The 23,184-nt window shown below is 34.7% G+C and overlaps 2 protein-coding genes across 16 annotated transcripts; one reads left to right on the forward strand and one right to left on the reverse strand.

The window, feature by feature from the left end:
* Positions 1-9: 9 nt before the first annotated feature.
* On the reverse strand, positions 10-5,651 carry LOC101735431 (protein mono-ADP-ribosyltransferase PARP16). 2 transcript variants are annotated; one of them, XM_004930139.5, is made up of 7 exons: positions 5,172-5,651; positions 4,385-4,529; positions 3,467-3,622; positions 3,099-3,308; positions 2,060-2,240; positions 769-939; positions 10-359 (listed from the first exon to the last, which is right to left on the reverse strand). In XM_004930139.5, exons 1-7 carry the CDS (start codon positions 5,297-5,299, stop codon positions 196-198), a joined length of 1,155 nt encoding a protein of 384 aa, XP_004930196.1. In that variant the 5' UTR covers positions 5,300-5,651; the 3' UTR covers positions 10-195. The 2 variants fall into 2 exon arrangements, with proteins under 2 accessions (XP_004930196.1, XP_021206190.1); XM_021350515.1 differs by having other exon boundaries at positions 760-939; positions 5,172-5,482.
* Positions 3,651-20,393, forward strand: LOC101735564 (aryl hydrocarbon receptor nuclear translocator homolog). Of its 14 annotated transcripts, none has more exons than XM_062668685.1 (15): positions 3,651-3,910; positions 4,107-4,220; positions 8,609-8,657; positions 10,567-10,642; positions 12,271-12,431; positions 12,535-12,707; positions 12,784-12,931; positions 13,815-13,997; positions 14,092-14,180; positions 14,256-14,466; positions 14,571-14,721; positions 15,183-15,343; positions 16,404-16,567; positions 17,329-17,482; positions 17,795-20,393. In XM_062668685.1, the coding sequence occupies exons 4-15, from the start codon at positions 10,602-10,604 to the stop codon at positions 17,956-17,958; spliced, it is 1,800 nt and encodes a 599-aa protein (XP_062524669.1). In that variant the 5' UTR covers positions 3,651-3,910; positions 4,107-4,220; positions 8,609-8,657; positions 10,567-10,601; the 3' UTR covers positions 17,959-20,393. The 14 variants fall into 14 exon arrangements, with proteins under 14 accessions (XP_062524669.1, XP_062524668.1, XP_012549241.1 ...); XM_062668684.1 differs by having other exon boundaries at positions 3,653-3,910; positions 10,562-10,642; XM_012693787.4 differs by lacking the exons at positions 3,651-3,910; positions 4,107-4,220 and adding an exon at positions 7,768-8,008 and having other exon boundaries at positions 10,562-10,642.
* Positions 20,394-23,184: the final 2,791 nt, after the last annotated feature.

Raw genomic sequence — 23,184 nt, forward strand, 5'->3', positions numbered from 1 at the left:
TAGATATAAAACATTTTAAAATCAATTTTATTGGTAAATTTTAAAATAACAAGTAAACACAGAAAAGTTGTAAAATAATGATTAGAAAGTGAATACATAATTATTGTAAAAACTATGAATTAAGTACGTGAGGCAATCCAATCCAGTTAATGAATCAAAGGCATCCAATTCCAAGTCCATGATTCTATTGTACTGTTATACCCTAGTACTAGCTAGAGCCATGTCAATTTTTTTAAACAAAATTTTGTAGTAATATTGTATTGGTTGATTGTTGGCAAAGCCAATGGTAGCCAATAACAACCCGTAACCGAGAAGAATCGATAGCAATTTGTGACGTGCTAGCCAATGACGAAAACCACCTGAAATATATTCAAAAATAAAAAAATAATAATCGGAAAACAAATGATATTTTAGTCGCAGGAACCAATTAAACTTTTTTAATTTAAAACCAGGTTGAACATTTTAATGTACCTACTAACAAGAATAGGGACACGTGCGTACTTGATGTAATAATAAATACAGTTTAAAAACAAACAAAAAAACACATAAACATCAAACCAAAAAACATATTTTATCCTATTGATACCTTATGAGGACATTATAGCGAATATATAAAGTAGTATTATCACTGGTCCATGCTGCACGTGCAAATTTTCAGTTTACGACTTCTTGAAATCAATGAAAATGACATCCAAAGATACATACAAACACACAGTACATATCAGGATGATAAAAACGTGTTAAAAATGTTTAACTTACGGAACCTACCATTTCTATTCGAATTCCTTGCGTGAAATCTCAAAGATGCGGGTTGTTTCGCGTAAACCAACAGATAACGGATTCTCACTAAGTCACAATTAGTTACAATATATTGGGTAACTTGTGTTTCGCCATTTACTCGCATATGATCAGTCTTTCCATCTTTATAAAGTCCATCACCTTAAATTTTAATAGACATTATAAATCAAAATATATGATTTTGTCACGTGAATACAATATACCTAATATAGTAAAAGTGTACATACGTAGACTTAGATTTAATGTTGTGATTGTTAGCTAGCTTTGACATTTAAATATATGAGTCAAACATTTTAAAAAATTATTACATTTAAATGCTCCATCTTTGAGATTTTGGACTTAGACGCCATAAATCGGACGTTCTTTTGCGTTAGAATTAGATGTACATATTTATCGCCCTTTAAGTTTTATTAATACATTCGCGAACACATTGTATGTAATTAAATATTCTTTTATTCAATATTATTGTTTATAGTAAAAAAATCGTTAATTTCTTTGCTTAAATGATTCTTGTCAGGCCGATGATTGTCTAGAAGAAATCGCTCTTAGCCATAAGAACGCCCATTGTACCTACCTACTTATTTATAAAAGGCTTGTACCTGTGATTATTATATATTGAAATACAACAAAAAGCATATTATACGCTACTCTACTCGAAAATCGGATGGTGCAAAAAAAAAAACTTTAATTTTATTTTATTAAAAAATAAAGATTTTTGTAATTTTCCATTCATATTATTAATTCGAAAGTAACTATATCTGTCTATTACGTTTTCACGCTATGAAACGATTTTGACGAAATTTAATATGATAATATGTAGTTTGAATTTTGAGACAGAACATAGGCTGCCCTTCGTCTCATTAGTGAGCATCGGTCTCCGCCAACGTAATTTAAGTGTCACGTGATCAAACGAGCGAAGTCATCAATAAATTGCAGATTTGACCGTGAACGGACGGATGTTCGCTTTTCGTCCGATAGACGAATTGTTTGGCTTCTGTTTAATAGAGGTGGGGATTTGTAGATTTACAACTGGTACAAGTAGTGAGCGAAGCCCAGAGACGACACATCGTAAGGTCTTGTCTGTACCTCTGGAATGTGCCTTTGAAATTGCAGATATCCTTGACCGCAAATGACCAAATATCAAGTGATGGCCCACATGCACATCTTATATAGAAGGCCATAAAAACAAGTGCTTCGCAAGTATCCACAGAAAAAATACTTAAAAAACTAACTTACTGACTATTCTCTGTTCTAAACTAACCTTCATTGGAGACTGGCTTTTGGTAATTGATCCCTTCGGGTGCATCAACCACTTCGCACAAGGCTACACAAGATAAGTGACCTCCGATACAACTCGCCCCCCATCCGAAGCCTCCATGACTGTGAGGTATTGTCGCACTTAGTTCTGGCGACAGGTATACTCCATTACCCAGCGAAGTATTCTACGAATTCATTTGACGGGCCCATTAATTATTTTTACATGCTATACTTTTTTAATTGCACTAGTGGGGTAGATAAGATCAGAGCCTATCTGGTGTTAAGTGGTTATCGGAGTTCATAGATATCATAACGTGAACACTGCCATCCACCTTGAGACATAAGTTCTAAGATTCAATTTTATTGTGTAAAGGCTGTTTTAGCTGTATAAAGGTGTGTTTTATTTCTTTAAACCAAATAAATGGCAAATTAACGGGATTGTTTTTTGTTATACGATGTTATTTACCGTGAAAGTCTTACACGAACAAGTGTTACTTATAAAGGTATTTCCTTAGAAAAAATGCAACGACTTTTATGATTTAAATAAATGCGCTTTAATGAAATACGTTCTTGTCAAATGTTCACGATTGATTGCCACACAAAAGGAATAACATCGTGTAATAAAAATCAAACCCACAAAATTATAATTTGCGTAAATACTGGTGTTAGGACCTCTTGTGAGTCCGCGCGGGTAGGTAGCACCACCCTGCCTATTTCTGCCGTGAAGCAGTAATGCGTTTCGGTTTGGAGGGTGGGGCAGCCGTTGTAACTATAGGCACTTGAGACCTTAGAACTTATATCTCAAGGTGGGTGGCGCATTTACGTCGTAGATGTCTATGGGTTCCAGTAACCACTTAACACCATTGGGCTGTGAGCTCGTACACCCATCTAAGCAATAAAAAATAAATAAATAAAAAGTTTAGTTTATACGTTGTTACTTTAAACGTAGTTATTTAGTTTATACTTCTCGCCAACTTCCAATTCAACTAATAAATAATTAAGTAATTAGTTAATCACAACAATAGGCTATTTCATATATCGACCTTGTTCAAATGCTGTTGTAAGCCAAAATTGAGAATCGTATAAAAGTTCTCCAAACGATTTCCGTGATACGCATAAAATACATTATGATTTTTGGACAGTTCTTTCCACTTTAGTTCGACAGTAGATTTGTTAGAACTGATAACTTGAAAAATGTGTTGCGGCTTCGATGGTGTCGTCATAGTATTTGCCATCGCTAAGATTTGTTCGTGCTGAAAGTATAATATTATAACTATAGATAATACACATAAATTAGTTAATTATAACCAAGTGAAAACTTATAGTGGTTAATAAAATTCTGTAATTTTATGCTACATTAATAGGTAGGGGGAGGGATACATTACATAGAGTAAGATTATATATACATTACCACATCCGTTGGTACTGTTTTTAATGTTGGTTCTTTAAGTCGCACAAGGACGTAAAACAATAAGTCGATGATATCACTGATATTTGGCAACGCTTCCAAATTATCCAATTGTTGTAGCACCAAATCCAAAGCTGGCACGTCAGTGATTACACTAAGCTGAAACAAGCGTTTAGAAATCTTGTGAAATTTTACATAACATTTATTTAAAGTGTATTCGATCGTAACTTAAAGGTTACTGGACCTACACCCATCTAAGCAATAAAAAAAAGAAAAAAAAGGTTAAATTCGAAACCGAGTATTCAGAAACATCGCTTCATACAATCACAAAAAAATTTAACCGCTACCTTTCATAGAAATGAAGTTTTGCATTAAGGCTTTATTACAAGATGGTAAAAGCCTTGGACGCCATAATGATCAAATCCTATCAAATGCGGTCAAGAACGGGTACGAATTTTTTTTTTGCTCGAAAACTATATATGTATTAACTAAGATTTAAATTTCAAAAAAAATATATCGCGTATTTTGTTTTATTTATCTTGAAAATTTTAAGACTCTGCGAACATGTCTCAAGGCCGGTAGATAGGTACGTTTTGTGGTATTTAAGGGTGATATAACTAAAAAAAGGGTGCTATCCACACAGCCGAGGACAGGCAGGAATGGTGCAAAATAATACAGGAGAAAGTTAATTAGAGGAGGCCACGACCCTCAGCACTGAGGATTATCGACGCACGGAGGAGGAACTAAAATATAAAAGGTAAACAATCGGATGGTAAGCTCTTTACCCCGCCATACAAATAAAAACAATGCCTAAATGACCGACGGTAACCTTTCGGTAATATTCTGTGCTGGATGGATTTCTGTGCTGGACGGATTTCACGTTTAAACGATAAATAAATAATATTTTAGAAATCTAGATACCAATTCGTCCATGTCTTTGATGCCACTTTTCATAAAAGCCGGAGGAAAAGGTCGTAGACAACTTTCATAACGAAAACTAAAAGCGGCTGCTACGAATAAACTCCATTTCAAATCAGCGGCTTTGAAGTCTTTTTCCAAAACAAGTCTGAAAAACGGTTAAAACTTGTAAAATCATTACAAGGCCTAAATCCGTGAATGTTTCTACCGCAAATCAAGCAGCATTTAAGTTTGAAGGGCACGAAGTGTGTTGTTATTCGTTCTAATATTAAATTAAATCAGTAGTTATAAGTAGATATGAGTCGTTTCAACAAATGGATGTTGTTTCATCAAATTCCTTTTATCTAGCGTTTTTCGCAAATTAGTCAACAATAAAAACGAGGCTGCGACCCCATGTCTCGTAATGAGTGACCCTTTCTCTTTTTTGGGCTCCGATAATCAATCATCAACAGGTTGATATCTCGACATTCCTTCGAGAGTAATATAAATCAGAATAAAGCTTTAGTGTTGTTGCTATGATTTGTGTTTTTTTTAAACATATTTTTTATCAAAAACATTACAATGAAACGTGAAGCCGGTTTTTCGATATTTTTTTCAGTTTAATCAGTTTACAGATTATTGATCTGGGTCCTTGAATTATATATAAGTGTCCAAAATCCAGATGGTTTTAACAATTCGTTTTTGATTTTGAATTTTACTATTACATAATTGTCTTATGTTCTGTTTAAACAGCTTTTCATTAAACTACTTAGATGCTTGAATAAAATAAAATCAATTATTGCTACAGAACCTCAGATGAACAGCCTTTTTTTCCAAAGTGTCCAATTTGGTTTGATTGATATCCGACATTGTCTCTGATACCGAGGCTATATTACAATTGGTACCCGTTTCTGATAACACCTCGTGCTCTCTCTCCATTTTATGAATAAACAAACATTGCCTTCAGTTTGTAGTTTTAAATTTGTATGGATTTATAATTGACAATTTTGAATAGTAAAAAAAATAATAGATTAGTGTAATTATATAATAAAAAATTTAAGACATTTCACTGCCTCTTAAATTACTTTGACACGGTAGCTCAACCACTACCTGCCAGTTTTTAATTTAATAAAAAGTTTTAATGGTGAACGCTTGTTAAAAAGTCTAGTGAAACCTAAAATTCTGATAGCTGGAAGCTTTGATTATTTTACAAAAATACTTAAAATAAGACCCAATTCGAGTTTGTCTGTGCTATATTAATTTAATATAGTAACCGGCAAACTTCTTGAGCAAATGACCCTTGCTTGCACTTTGCATGAGGATGAGATTTTTGACATTGATGGAAATTCTAAATTGTCGCAACATTTTCTAGTTAAGCTTGTCACATCGTATTCATAAGATAGCCGTTAAAATAATATGTATTTAGATATATTATTGTCATAAAATGTTTGAAATCCTGTAAAACTAAACAAATAAGAATTATGTATCAGAATCAACTTCCCAACTACTAGAAAATCCAATAACCACTAAATTTTGATAACTAAGACAGGGGTCCAAATCACAAGATTTTGTGGAAGATCCACTAAGCTAGCAACACTGCTTTTTGTTTGTAATATGTGCGAGAGGGACACCACCACTTAATAATCATTCTCTTTTCAGACCGTTTTTCCTTCTTTTGATGTTTAAAAATAAACTTTAAGCCACAGAGATAAAGTTTATTTTTAGTTTTTATGTCAAACGAAGTAAGCACTCCAGTTAAAATACTAACTCTATGGGCCGTAGTCACAGCCATAGTACATTTCGCCACAGATTAATATAATAAATAAGTACCTAGTAACATTTCGGCAGCTTTACACTACTATTTACAAATTATAAAGTACCATAATTAATACACTTAATAGTAGTAACTATAGTAATTCAAATTGAGTTTTTGTTTGTAAAAAAGTTGGAATACTGGCAAAAGTGTATTCCTCTGCAAACAAATTTATTGCTCAATACCTAATCACCATCAGATTTTTGCTTCTATTTGTTTTTTGTTCGCTTTTTTCAGTATGGCAATCATTTTCTCGGAATGGCATTATTACCAGCGTTGAGTTTAATAAAATCTCAATTTATTACTTTGAGACTTCAAAAGTGAAATAAAGTTGATACCTGTACTTGATATTACATAAAAAAAAATGTATGCATTACTTTTTAGGTAAAAGTTCCATGCGAAGAATATCATTATAGTTTGTGTGATTGAAAGCTCTGTGGTAGTGTTGTCATCGTAAATGCTTTCCAAGGAAATTGATGGTTTTTAAATTTTAAAATACAAAACTTAGTCGGTTGGTTTTTAACTTTAGAAATAAATAATCACTTTAATCTAGTTAAAATATAAAATAGTCTAGTTAAAATATAAATATAATTCTATATGAATATAGTCAACGTAATACTTAAAAACTTGAATGAACTATGCTTTTCATCTCAAGCAATTTTCTGAACTTCTAGATGGAATATAGGGTATAAAACACAGATATAACCTAAGTCTCTCCATTAGTCCCGATGTTCCAAGTCAAATAGCCCGTTAGAACGGGATTATCAATCGTCCGAATGGCCTTGTTGTGTAGGGAGTGAAACGGAAGTAGTTAGTATTTAGAAGCATTATTCTATAATCATAAATTTTTGTCGTTTACGTTTAAACTTGTTATTACGACTATTTACGACAACAATGTAGGTTTCCTGTTACCAGGGCTGGTACCAGTACTGTATCATTTTTAAGCTTATTTTTTCAATTTCGGTTGATTTAGGGGAATGTAGTTAAAAATATATGACAATGTGTTCATCGTTTGCGCTCGTACATAATTGTGATAAACAAGTGCATTGAAATATACTTTATCCACATCTAACATGTGACTCATAATAATATATAATAGAGGAACTCCTCAGATAGGTTCATTTTATGCTAATTTATCCTTTTTGAAGTGAAAACTTCTTTAGAATCTTTGTGATTTCAAACCAGATGCAACGGAAAAAACGACAGGTAAGAGACACAAATACAAAAATGTGTAGGATGAAGCCAGCAAAGAATGAGACAGAAATATACATACTATTTAATACAGCGCCATCTGTGAGATTTTTTAATACTAACGTGTGTATGAAAGCTCTTGTAGTGAATTTTAATTTAGGATTATACGTGAAATTAAAATATCAATTCACAGAGGGCGCTACCTTACAATTATTTACTAATGACAAAATTTTACATATACTTAAGACGCTTAGGATAATTGTATTTTAATTTTGGAAGGTTTCACTTCTACCACGTGTGAATTGCACACATGTAATTTTTTTTTATTTTACTATTAAGCAGCTTTTCTAGATTGAAATGTGCAGCACATGGTCTAAGGATCAAACGCCAAAGTTAGTGGTTACTTCAGAAAATTTATAGCAACACTACCTGTTTGACGGATTTTAAAAGTTGTTGGTTGTTGTAATGGAAAATGGCGTTTGTGTCGCGTGAAGTATTGTAAATATTTGTTTTATGTAATTGTTGGAAACATCTAAGAATTGTGAATGAAATATTTTATTACAATTAACCTTAAAGAAATTAAAACTTGAACTAATGGTAATGAGTCTGTTGACCGATGTCTGCCGTGGCTCCAACTATCCCCGGTTTGTACTGAAATTAAACATATTTTTAGCCATTGTTATGCATACGGAAATATTCTTATTTACTTCTTATATTTTGTTTATTAATTTCCGTTGTAATAACGCTTTAAATTAAACAGTATGTGATCGACCTATTTTTCAATTTGACAAGTCCGCGTGACGCGTTGTTTGAGAAACTTAGCAAATTCTCACAACCGTATACGTAGTATTTCTTCGTGAGCAAAAAATGAGGTTGAAATAAAATATAGATTTCTTTTAGGTTTTAATTCAGTTCAATGGCTTTCGTATATAAATTAGTATTATTAATAAAATGAAAACCCAAAATATTCTAGGGAATTCATATAAAAATAAGCAAATAAAACTTTAAACACACTTCAGTTCATTCACTATTTGTGCTCAAATGCTTTTACTCTCTTGACCTTGATTTTAGTAATCATATTGTTGTTTCTTACATATTACAGTGTTGTTCAACATTCACTTGATGTTGTGTGATTAGATTAAGCACAATACTATTCCATAAAAGTAAAGGAAAAGTAGGGTTGAGGCTATACATACAACAAAAAATGTATTTAAATACATGCTTAATAGATGTTGTTATTATAGGGGCTGACCCAGCAAAGGATTTACAAAAACGCCGTGCTGGCAGTGTTGGGTGAGTTACAAATATATTATATATAATTACTTGTATTGTATCTTCACTGCAAACAATATTAGATTGAGAAAAATAAAATGTACATCTGTGGCCATTGAATAAAGATTTAAATATTTGAAACCATTTATGGCTGTCTTATTGTTTATGGTTACTACTTTTCAATACTTATTAATTAAATTTAATGACTTCAAAACTTATGAAATTTGTTAGTTAATTAAATATATCTTTTCACATATATTTAATTTTATCACAAGGCGTAAGTCTTCCAATAGATTAATGATATCTATGCTACGGACATGACATTACCAAAATACTGAAATCATTCACAGAAAATAGATAATGAAAAATAAAAATACCTAGTTAAGACAAAAAATCACATCTGTTCTGGGCTCCCTAGTACTGCCTATTTTCATTTATCTGTTCATAAGAGAGGGCACTTCAGATTTTTAATACCTGGATAGCTTAAAGCCCCTGGATGCTTGTATTTTGTACTTTCCGTCACCAAGCATGAATACCTAAGGCATGTTCACAAATCTCTTCTACAAGCATGTAATAACTTATTATTATAATAAGCATAAAAAATATATTGCAATTTTTTTTTTGACAATTGTCTATTGAGTAAGTGATACTGTGTAAGTGTGCACTGTCTAGGTACCACCACTCCATCTATTTCTGATGCAAAACAGTGATGCTTCCCAGTTTGGAGGCTAGGACAGCCATTATACAGTACAGACTGACCCTCATGTCTCAAGGTAGATGAGGCATTAATATGAGTTCTGGTAACCAGATCAAAAGCTGGTTCACTATATCTTTACATTAAAAAAAAGTGTAAATTTAAACTGCTGTTATATATGTGAGATATTTAGTAGTCAAATTTATTACTATGGTAATATAAATTCAGTTCTTACAAAAAAGAACAAAAATTTAACAATCAATGAATAAAAATAAAATAAAACAAGAAGTGAAGTCTTGGTTATCTTGATAAATATATTGATTCAAGCTACAATTCTAGTCTCATCAATCAGAAGTAATTGAAGATTTCCATAAAATTAAAAATAAAAGTGTGTTTGAATTAACTAAATATAATTAGAAAATGTATTGCTGATGATAGAGTAAATTGAACTAGGTGATTTTGCAGTCCCAATAGTTTTGCTTGCCAATTTTCCTATTACCACACAATAATTTATTAAACAGGAACTAGTATTTTCGAGTACTTTTCTAACCCTACACTAAAGTTTAGACGGGGCTAAGATAATGATCTTATCGGAGTTCAGACTTTTGAGCTTTTCCTGCGTGTTCTCAACGACGACTATAAGAAAACGAAAACTGCCAACCTCACGCCTTTTACAAAAGAGTTTTTCCCCAGTACCATATTATCTTATGCTCTTACTTTTTTTTACTTTGGTTCTGATCTACACTAAGAGGATCTTACCAACGAATTACGACGAACAACACATTAGACGTCCGTGACCACGAAACCTATTAAGTCGAAATGTCGGAATGAATAGTGAAATGAAAATAATAAACGCCCAGTTAAATCATCTTAACAGTAAATTTCGCCAACTGAGTGATGTTTTACAAAAAACGTCCTAATTATACGTTTTTAAATCATTAATAATTCGTAAAATAATTTATAAGAAATTTGACTATTAAGAGCGGACGTAGGAAAAATACGTACTTTATTTTGATTAATTCTTCAGTATAGACTTTCTGACATTTTTGTGATGGGCTCGTCACAGTGACACAGCTTGTAAATAATTCTGGCTTGTGACTTGGAAACGAAGGCGTACATTCTGGTAGTTCAGAGTGAGCACAAATAAAATCGTGATATACTCGCACTCGATAAATATTTATTTTAATTTAACTTATCATGTTCATTATTTTAACCCACGCTTTATCTTTAGATCAGATGAAGACGACGGAAGTGGTGGAAAATACACAAGGATGGAGGAGGACAATATTCAAGACAAGGAGCGTTTTGCAAGGTGACATTGTTATGTATCTTTTAATAATAATAATTAACTTATTTACTTCGTACTTATACATACATATTTATTGAAGTGAAACTTCCTTATCGGCGTTGGAAAAAAATTTACCGTCACATTTTTCGGTTACGCGTCACTTTTTTCCGTTACGCGCCATCTGTTTTGTATTCATGTCTATGATAATAAAATCCTTTTGTTTAAACTTTATCTAATTTAACTTTTTTGTATTCATGTCTATGATAATAAAATCCTTTTGTTTAAACTTTATCTAATTTAACTTTATTTAACCAATTTCTAGAAAGTTGCATGTAGATCATTTTTCGAAAAATAAGGCCATAAACAAGTTTCACTTCTTACGTGTGTACACTAGTACACGCACACATTTTTTTACTACTTTGTAGATATATGCGCGTTTTTATTATACATAGAAATCATTACTTAATCAAAACTCAATGCTTCACCCAAGAATCTTCCAATCATACATATAAAGAATGTTTGTGTTTGTTTGATGGTTTGTTTGAGGGTTCGTGTATCATTCATTCGAATGATTTAAAACTGTAGTTGTTTGCATTTACGTAAAATTACTTTAAACGCGTTAACTATCAATTGCCACTGTTGTCATTTAGCCAAAATGTACAATGGAACGTGGCAGTGTTTAACTTATACGAAATTAACAATGAGTGCGATTTACCGTGATCACAGCACAACATATCCATTATATAAAACGATTTGTGTAATCACGCCATTCATTGTCGAACTTATACCGAGAGGTGATTGAAAACGTGTCTTATCAACGATGATTTTTATTTAAAACAACTTCCACAAATGCAATCTTTGGCTGAGAATTTTTGTAATACTTTAATTTCGGCAATTTCGAAGGCCTTTTGTGCAAATAAAAATAGTCACTTCTTAATTCCATTACTAGTTTTCTCGTGGAAATACTCGTAATAAATATGGGAACTATATAAATATTCATTACAATTTTGGTAAAAAATAATATTTTGACATGTTAATGTAACTATAATATAAACTTAGAACTGTACGAATATGTGAAGTTCACCGTACGTCCAGCAAACATTAAACTCGCAACGTTTCGAGATCAACGATCATAAATCTCCACCAGTAACATCTTCAACACTATAAAATATATAAAATTTCCGACTACCGTACCACCGTCCTACGTTACCACGATTCACGCTATCACGTCCTATGGTCCTTTTTTGTGTAGTCTCAATGTCACTATAATTATATAGCCCTACTATAATACACTATCACTACATAGTATAAAACAAAGTCGCTTTCGCTGTCCCTATGTATGCTTAAATCTTTAAAACTACGCAACGGATTTCGATGCGGTTTTTTTAATATATAGAGTGATTGAAGAGGAAGGTTTATATGTATAATAACATCCATTAAACAGTGGAGAAATCAATAATAAATTACACTCACCGAAGCGAAGCGAAGGCGGGTCGCTAGTACTACTATAATTACAAAGAAAAGTTCCGTTAATCCATACAAAATTATACCAACACAAGTAATATATACAGCATCTAAGCAATGGTAAATCAGTCGACGTGGATCGCTTCCCGAACATCATCGACATAAATATATATATTTTTTAATTTTAGTCGTGAAAATCATTGCGAGATTGAACGTCGCAGGAGGAACAAGATGACGGCGTATATCACGGAACTATCTGATATGGTTCCAACATGCTCCGCACTCGCCCGGAAGCCAGACAAGCTAACCATACTGCGTATGGCAGTAGCTCACATGAAGGCATTGAGAGGTATTAGAATCACTTAAAATATTTGAATTTAAACTTCAGCAAAACTATCTAACATAAGTCTTCAACTGCACAAAAATAATTTGCTCTAACACCATTGTTACAGGCACTGGCAATACTTCTACAGATGGAACATATAAACCATCGTTTTTAACTGATCAAGAATTGAAACATTTAATTTTAGAAGCCGCAGATGGTTTCTTGTTTGTAGTAAGCTGCGATACTGGTCGCATTATTTACGTTAGCGACAGTATAGCACCAGTTCTAAATTATTCACAGGTATGATGAATAAACTTAAACAATATTTGAAAGTAAATTTATTTCATTTGTTACATTATTTCTGATTGTCTTTTAGGGTGAATGGTACTCGTCGTGTTTATACGACCAAGTGCACCCGGATGACGTTGAAAAAGTACGAGAGCAGTTAAGTACACAAGAACCTCAGAATACGGGTCGTATACTAGACTTGAAGACTGGAACCGTGAAAAAAGAAGGCCACCAATGTAACTACAGAGCTTTGATATTTTTTCCTAGAAACTAAAAACACTAAAAAAAGTTTAATGCTACTAAGGAGATAACGAATTATTACAAAATAGATATTTTAGCTTTTTATTGCCCAGAGTATGCAAGCAAGCACAAATGAGGCTGGTGTTTGTTAAGAGGTTACTGGACTCCATAAAAATCAACATGAATGTTGGCGCTCAACCTGATGAATGGGGTCTAAGTCTTTAGTGATATTCTATAAACTGCTATCCCAGACATCAAACCAGAATGCATGATTTATTTGCGACAAAAATACTCTAGACCCAACCCTGGGCTCGCAATTCGTTCAAAAATACGTTAATATATACATTTTTCGAATACGTTTTCATCACACCATGTTATTCGTTCATTGTAAGAATCGTACGTGAACTTGTTCACTTGAACACATGTGTTCGTACGAGTCTACTAAAAAAAAACGGACCGCGTGCAACTTGGTGCACGTGAGAAGTGAAACTTCTTTTTCGATTTGTAGTATTGTGGTTTTCTTCATTTTTCATCATTAAATCATATTGCTCTTGTAATAGGGAATGCTGTGTATACGAGATGCGACATCCTGAACATTTATATTATATATCTTTTAAATTATGGATATAAAATAAATATGTATATTATTTTAAATACTTCATTATAATATTGGACGCTACTTATTGCTAACGCTCGCGCTGGCCTGTAATAGGTATACTACGCGCATGCGTTCGAGTGCCACGCATTCACTCTCGCTCTGTCTCTTTCCATGGTAGCGTTAAACGTTAACGCAACCTTGTTGGGAGTCGCATTAGAAGTTTCACTTCAAAAATGTGTACCTTACTGCATCGATTTCATTATAAAATGTTATCGTTATAGCTTCAATGCGGCAAGTAATGGGTTCACGTCGTGGATTCATCTGTCGGATGCGAGTCGGCGGCACCGCGGAGGGGGCGCACCTCGGCCGGCTGCGAGCGCGCAACTCGCTCGGCGCATCGCACGACGGTCACAACTACGCTGTCGTGCATTGTACAGGATATATCAAAAACTGGCCTCCGACAGGTAATATATGGTAACACGCATAAGTATATCGCACTTATTTTGTGTTATGTACTTAATATTGTGTAGATACAATTTTATGTTTTTTGGGACATAGATCTGTTTCCAGGTATGCAAATGGACAGGCCAGTTGAAGATGAACTCCATTCGTCACATTGTTGTCTTGTAGCTATTGGACGATTACAGGTTACCATAATATTTTTATGTCAATCACGTATCTTAACCACATAAATTTTTCTTAATCTTGGTTATTCTATGTAGGTAACTTCGACCCCAAATAATTCAGAAAACAGTTTATGCAATGGTGGAGTTGAATTCGTTTCCCGTCATTCTGTTGACGGCCGCTTCACATTCGCCGATCAGCGCGCAACTCAAGTAATAGGATATGCCCCTGCCGATCTCTTAGGAAAATTGTGTTACGAATTCTATCATCCCGAGGACCAACAACACATGAGAGACAACTTCGATCAAGGTATAGATCAAAGAAAATTAGTAACAAACATAAAATACTTTAAGAAATATGAAATATTATGTTTAATTTGATTTAAAATAATCACATGTTTCATTTTATTACAGTATTGAAACTAAAAGGCCAAATAATATCGTTGATGTACCGGTTTCGAACGAAGAGCAGAGAATGGGTTTGGCTGAGAACATCAGCGTTCGCTTTCTTAAATCCGTACAACGACGATGTCGAATATATAGTATGCACCAATACTTTAGCAAAGTTAGTAATTTTTTGAAACATCACATCACTTAGTAAATGAATATATCATATGGTTAATGTTAGTAATAACTAGGGTCTATGACTGCATTCTATCTGTTCTCATTACTATTTGAAGTTATTTTTGTTTCCTAACTATTTTCTATAAAATAATACACAAATGGAGATCCTGTTAATAAGAATTTCAAACACTTTGAATAAATATCCGAAATCATGGAAAATGGTTGGAAACTATTGAAATTTCAATAGATTTTTCAAAGAACCCAAGATGCCATGTCTAGATAATTTATTTTATTCTCCCACACTTGTGTGCACTTTCATAAACCCACAATTACATGGTTAAACCTGAAGAAACACTAAATTAAAAACAATTTAAATCGTTTCTCACCTTGCATTCCCACCAAGAAGCTTTACTATAATATATAATGTGATGAGGCCAATTGTACATAATACTATTTTGTTAGTCGGTCGCTGGCGAGTTCAGGCGGTGAGGCAACCCCGGAGGAGGGGTATGACTATCACCTGCGGCACCGTGACGTGTACCCCGCCGCGCCACCCGCTCCCCCTGCGCCCCACGCGCCCGCCGCCCCGTCCGCGCTGCACCAGCATCACCACGCGCCCGCCGGTAACTATCACACAGATTCTTGAAGTCTGCCAGCTCTGTCTATCTTGTAACTATATAATGATGATTTTTAACAAAATAGGCAATCATTACAATGATTTAATCACTACATAGACGTTGCAATGGGACCTTTCCCGAAGCCAAAACGATATCCGAATCGATAAAATTATTTTTATCACCAGGACTAAGTTAATACTTCCTTTTAGTAACTTAATATTATGCCAATCAAGAAGCTAAGACAAAGGCACCACCAAGGATGAGCTCTTTCTCACGGTTTCTCCAGACAGGCCACCATTTGACAACTGATTTAATTCTGAAAAAGTATGTGCAATACAAAAAACTTAAATATACATTTAAATAGTATTCTGTTCACCTTCTCTCGGATTGGGAATCATCAATTTTGACCCTTTTTTGTCATAATTTTTTTTTTTGTTTTGTCATAAAAAAAAGTTTTTAAATATCTTAATGTCACATTTTGCAATAATGCCTATAGGCTTTGTAAAGTAGGATTTGAAAGAAAACCATGTTAAAAAATCGTTTATTATTTCCATATTTTATCTGATTTTAATGTTACTTTCGTTTATCTGATTTTAATGTTACTTTCGTTAATTGGTTTTGTTTATGGTTTATGAGATTGTAAAAATAACCGCGCTATCGGTAATCGTTTGGTTTCAATACGCAAGAGGACTACTTCTAATAGGCGACTGTCAAAAGGAAAAATACCTCAGAGTTAACAGATGACAGAAATTCTTATTAAAAATAGTATTGATCAAACTAATAATAAACCACGTATGATTTAAAAAAAATGAAAGCATACTCTTGATGTTATTGAGTTATTGATGAATCAGTCACATGAAAAAAACGTAATAAAAGCAATAGTAATAATTGTAAAATTAAATGTCCATTAAAATTATATTTATTTCTGCTTCATATAAAACTGTCTATCAAAAACTCATTATGAATTATCTTGTAAGGTCTTTTAAAAATATTTATAATAATTGTGTGTGTATTTAGTAAAAACAAAAATATGAAGTATAGAATATTGTTCGATTGTAATGTTCAGCAGAAGTAAGTGGAGTGTATGTGTCAGGCGGGGGAGGGGGTGGGGGCTCGGGCGCGCGCTCCCCCGCGGACACCGGCGCATACCCGGCACACTACGCGCCTAACTACTCGCCGCACCGACCCGCCAACACGCCCCCACACACCACTTGGACCACACTCCGACCGGTCAGTCTACTGTTTATATTCACTCAATTGCTAATGGTGATCGATGCCACTTTTCTTCTATTTTTTGTGATAATACAATTATGAGGCTAATTCTTCACCGTACTGTACCCAAAATAATTATTTCATATTTAAAAAGTGAAGCTCTGTAGACACCAAGTTACTCTATGGTCTGAGGTAGAGGCACGCCGCGATATTATAGTTGATGAACTCCTAATAAAATATGCTGAAACAATAATATTTCCGCTACCTTGACTACTTAATTATTTACTTTGTTTTAAAATAAAGTAAAGTACACATTAGTTTGGAAATATTTTTGCGCATTCATTAGTGAATACACACTGTAATTAAAGCCAGAATAAACCTGTGTGGGTCAACTACTACTTACCACACACATTCTCATTAATTGATTATAAAATAGCGTTAGAATCATGATATAATTGTTACTATTTTATTCATAATTATCTTAGAAAGATCACCTTCTATGGTAAAATATATGAAAAAAAAAAACTTCTATTATTATTACATATACTATATTAGTAATTCATTTTTGTGAAAATATGACATTGAAGCTTTTACTATCATTAACGTTTTAATAGCTTAATAGTTCTGGTAGCTTTTCTGTCATAATCAGAGCACAAATATCAATATACACACGTTTCGCAAATAATGTAAATATTAAAATATAAAGAGTAATAATATTTCTCACCTGAAAAGGCAGGATGCGAGCATCCTGATTTAATTTTTGTTGTTGTGTCGGTCAGAGCGGCGGTGGCGGCGGCGGTGAGAGCTACGCCTACAGCGGCGAGACCACTGCCGGTGCGCCGCCCGACACCAGTCCAGGACGTTCGCCTCCTGCACCTCCCTATTTACCACCCGCACATTACCACCACAACCATCATCCTCATCCCACGCATGGTAAGTATTATAATATATTTTTAAGCAATGAAAATTAATAAGAAGACGACTCTTCTACAATGACTCTGAAGATAATAAGAAACAACTATATGTGTGGATTATGGTATCAATATAATCTACTTAAAATAAAGTTTATGAGTTCGACTCTTTTCAGAAGTGCCTAATGCAATAAATAAATATATCCCAAACTACTTATATTGTTTTCTGTTGGTTTTTTTTGTTTTCCTTCCCCCAATATTAAGTACTATTGGAATGTTGTACGATCAAGAAAATTAGGACGTGTTTAATTATAAAATGAATCTTATTCTATAGGCATGTGGACATGGCAAGGCGGAGCGGCGGGGGGCGGGGCAGCGGCACCCGAAGGTACGCACGCGCCGCACGAACTCTCGGACATGTTACAGATCCTCGACCAAAGCGGGACTGCAACCTTTGAAGACCTCAACATAAACATGTTTAATTCGAACTTTGAGTAATTTGCTCTCCAATGCGTTGTGGTAATTTCAAACGACATTTCGAAGAATTGTTCGGCCATGCCGTCAGTTGAACCGCAATAGGCCGAGGAAGCCACCGATGGGAGATCTAAAAGACGGAGAGAAATTAATATTAAATTTTATTTTCAATTGCATTAGAATATTAGTCCTATGAGACTGGTTGCACTAGACTGCAATCTACACGTACCCGGGCGTTTTGCAACACTGACTCTTGCATGCCAGTTATTTTGAGATTTAATTTGGTTATGTTCCACTGAAATAAAATGTAACATTCCAATATGGCTTGAGTGTTCCTCAATAATGATAAGAAGGGCGTTGATCACGAAAATGAGCATTAATTTTTTTTTCAATGACAAATATGCTTGGAAAAATATTTTTGCTAACGAATGGCTTTTTTTCCTTCTAGATTAACTGCAACTTTTCATGTGTATTGAACACCTCATATTAAAACTTAGTTTATTTTTTACCAAATGCGTTAAATTCTTTATAGTATAGATTCTTAAATGATGAATGTATAAAACTTAATAATAATTTGTGCAATGAATGCTCACCTTTATGAAAATTTTAATGCAACTATTTTAAGTATTCTGTCCTTTACTTTTACAATTTTTCCTAGGTACACATAGGATATCCTGGCCAGAGCCTTAATAAGTGTCCTTATAATGGAAAAAAAAACAAGGACTTAATCCTGATTAAAACTATAGGTTTGAAGGAAACAAAAGAAAAAAGTATTATCTCTAAAAATAGTTTTTAATGAATGTGTACCAATTAACATTTGGCTTCATTGCAGTGCAAAGTAGTTAAGCCGCGCTGTGCGAGTTTTTTTTATTGAATATTATGGGGCCATATATTTTTCTCCAATATTATGTCAGTTTATTAATGATTTTCATGCAGATTACGATGCCGATCAAATTTTTTGTCTTAGTAGAATACTAATAAATTTGAATAGGGTAAACCATACTAATTATTGGCCAAGCATATGGTTTGGTTAAGTGTTTTCCCAATGTACGAATGTATTGCGATGTAGTCCATCGAAATGATAAAAGTAGGAAATTATTGTTTGTTGTGAAATTTTCTATTATATTCAACCAAGATTTAACGTATGCTTATGCCAGTTATCGTATCGCTTACCCTATAAAATTTTATCAATGGTTTCTATAGAGATGGTGGTGTAGAGGTGAAACATAAGTCTTGGAAGAAGACTAATAAATTCAAGTATATTATGTAGACTGAAAGTAATCTAGTAATTATTTTTTTTGTTGCTGTTTAAGGCTTTGTCTAATAAAAAATGAGAAAAGCGTATTTCAGATTTCTGAGATCTACTTTACGAATCAAACATATCTAAGTGCAAACAAATACTTTAGCTAGAAAAGTGTAGTTAGGAAGAGAATTGATAATATGAACCAAATAAAATTTCGAAATTTTTGATAATTTAAAAAGCAAATGTTACACTGTACAATAAATAGAGGCATCAGAGTCCAAATATTTTATTAATTTCAGAACTATAACTTTTTTAAGAATGACGTTCATACCCCGAACAAGACTTAACCATATTTTTGAATTTATTTGTACTTAAATTTAGTAATAAAATAAATAAATTAAAATCAATACCATTCCAGGTGCACTGTCAAATATATTATTATGCGATTTTCAACAATACGGACCGTTGAGCAAGTGTTAAATTTATTTCCAATCGAGATTAGACCGCATCTGAATTGATAAATTATTAAAACACCTGCTACAGTTGACCACATCAAGTGGTTTTCGGACAGGAAGCAAAGTTAATAGACATAATAAACAATGACGATATTTAATTTTAATCCATAAAAAAATTGCTCTTGTATCTATTGTTTAGCCTACATGAAAGAAAAAATACTTTGCTTCCTAATAATCTAACACTACTGTTTTTTGTGCTAGAGCCTGAGCTTCCTTTTAGATGTAAGTATTAAAAGTGATAGCTGTTACTGAGTTAGATTAAGGTTGTACCTTCTTAAGAATATTTGGCACGGTGATGATTCTGGTCGGGATATTAATGAAAATGTGTCTAAACAGTACATACAGGAAATAACTTATTTATTATTTTGCACTAGAAACATGAATATATCTGTTGAACGAACCTGTTGGTATGAATATAATTTGCGATTTTTATTTCATTGAATCTTTCGTTTCTGTTTTTAATTTCTTAATATACATAACTGTCCTTATAAATAGTGTACTCAGTTGAAGTTGTTAAGAATTTAATTTTAGTTCATATTATTTTACAAAACAGTAAAAAATTGAATGATCAATGTTTTACGATTAGGAGATAAGTTAAAAATAATACTTGTATTTTATTTTTATGAAATTGGTTGGTTAGATATTTTATTAAATGAATTTTGTAAAATGAATTTTTCATTAAACATAAAATTTGACCTTAACCTTGTTTGATTTAAATTTTTGCTTCAGGCTGCTTGTATATTTTGTATGATGATGTATGTTTTTATTGTATATTTTGTAAACTACAATATTATATACGTGTGGATATATATACTACGTATGTATTAGTTTACAAAATATATAATCAAAACCCTGTTTGAAAGGACTAGGCATACTGTGTTTTTAATATATGATTTACACTGTTTCAATATTTGGGATAATAAATACGGAAATAACTTTTTTTCCTATTCCGATTGTGGCAGTGAAAATGAATGGTATACATAACACCTTTACCCATACACAATGTTATATTAAGCGGCACGTAAGTTGGAAAGGTTTTGGCGTAGTGGGGGTAATGTCGCGCATAGTGCACATTGCAACAAAAAAATTGTCACTTTTATTGCCCGCATACAATTTAATTTTATTTTATTTTTTATTTGCCATAATTTATTTTTAACATGTGCCTTTAGAAGAAAGTTAAAGAATAGACGGGAATTCGTGCAGTGTATTTAAAAAAATTACTTAATATTAAAAATTATGTGTCGCCGTCGTCGCTATAATTTTGTAATAGTGCTACCCCTTGCATTAAATTTATGGTAGCACCTGAGCTGCTGGAAGGAGTTGGCTCCTCATCCTCGACGTAACTCTCGTCGCTGGAAGAGTCGCCGTCATCACTGGCGTAAATAATAAAACGCTCAGTGACTGAATCGACCATATGGTCATTGGTATTTGGTCCTGGCATTGCAAACAAATTTAAAACAACACTTAACAAAACTAAATTTAAAATAATAATAACAACTCTTAACAATAACTCAATATAAACAAAGGGTACCTACAACTAGATGCAAGTGTAATCGAGAGCGAACGGAACGTAAACATGGTGCGGGAGGCAAGGGTCGACTGACGCACCAATCGCGCGCTCGGAACGGTGCTACGTCTTTCCCTGCTTGCTTGCTTGCTGCTTGACAACCGAAGAGACCTAAGAAACGTCTCGTGCGCATCTAACGTAAGTGATCTAACGACTCTTGCTGGAACGCGAGGTGTCAAGTTGTGCGACTTGTTTATTTTTTTTTTATTGCCCATGTAGGCAGACGTGCATACGGCCCACTTGATTGTGAGTGGTTACCGTCGCCCATGGACTTCAGCAATGCCAGGGGCAGAGCCAAGCCGTTGGCTACCGGTTAATACTCTCCACAAGCCTCGTTTGCAGAAGGAGATGTCATAGCACTCATAGGAACTCATAGCACACATAGGAAACACCGTGGAGGGGAGCTCATTCCATAGCCGGATGGTACGTGGCAAAAAATACCTCTGGGAACGCACTGTCGATGAACGCAGCGGTTCCAGATAATATGGATGAACTCTGCTCCGATGGCGTGAGGTGCAATGATAGAAAGGAGATGAGGGGATAATCTGAAACAATTCCTCAGAGCACTCCCACTGGAACATACGGTACCAAATACAGAGGGAACCGAAGTCCCTCCGCAGACCCAGAAGCTCCAAACGATCCGTAAGGATGGGATTATCGACAATCCGAACGGCCCTCTTCCGGAGTTCTCCACTGCAGACACAAGTTTTGATCGTCTCTCTTGCACCACGTTCCGAGAGAGACTCTGATGGCCGATATATCGCGCATCCTCCGTGCTGTCATCCGCATAGCAATGCATGCCATCAATAGACAGCATGTCATTGATATACAGGATGAAAAGCGTGGGGGAGAGCACCGAACCTTGTGGAACGCCAGCGTTAATGGTCATGGTATCAGAGCAGTCACCATCTAGAACGACCGTGATGCTCCGCCCATCCAAAAAGCTAGCGATTCACTTGCAGAGTCCCTCGGGGATTCCGTAAGATGGTAGCTTCGACAGTAGTGCCCTATGCCAGACCCTGTCGGAGGCCTTCGCGATATCAAGGCTCACAGCAAGATCCTCGCCCTTGCTCTCCAAGGCTTCAGCCCACCTGTGAGTAAGGTATACAAGAAGATCGCCAGCTGAGCGACCGTGACGGAAACCGTACTGTCGGTCACTGATCAGCTGGTGATCTTAAAGATACTTCAGGAGTTGTGTATTTATTATTCGCTGCATCATCTTGGAAAGCAAGGAAGTTATCGCGATAGGCCTATAGCTCGATGGGTCCGACCGGTTACCCTTTTTGGGGATAGGGTGGACGTGGGCGGTCTTCCATGAAGACGGAACCCTGTTAGTGCAATAAGAGAGGCGATACAAACGCGTTAGCGTAGGTGTCAGCTCAGGGGCACACGTTTTCAGAACCACTGCGGGGATGCCTGCCGTCTGGCCCACTCGACTTATGGACGTCCAGGAGTCTGACGCCTGACTGCACACTGTGTGAAGCAGATCTCCGGCAGGGAGCTATCACACCGGGGGATGTTCGGTGGTGTGGCACCCTCGTCGTCCACGGTCGAGTTCAAGCCGAAGAGTTTGACCAGAAGGTCAGCCTTCTCTTTCGTACTGTGAGCCAGTATCATCGGTCTTGCGCAACGGTGGGAGACTAGACCTGCAAAAGTTTCCTTCTGCAGCTTTGGCGAGCGACCAAAAAGCACGGCTCCCGGAGGGATAGCTGTTTAGTCGCTCGCCAACTCTAGCTACGTGCTCCGACTTCGCTCTGGCAATAACCTTCTTGTAGGACCTGGAAGCGGCGATAAATTTCCGCCTTTCCCCCGAGATGTTAGGATCCCGACGTCTTCTGGCATCATCCCATGCCACGTATGCGGACCGCTGGAGGTGTGCAGCATCCCTGTTGGCATACTGAGATTATATTTCGTCCCATATCATT

This window comes from Bombyx mori, chromosome 5 (genome assembly GCF_030269925.1).
Source record: "Bombyx mori chromosome 5, ASM3026992v2".
Taxonomy (NCBI): Eukaryota; Metazoa; Arthropoda; class Insecta; order Lepidoptera; family Bombycidae; genus Bombyx; species Bombyx mori.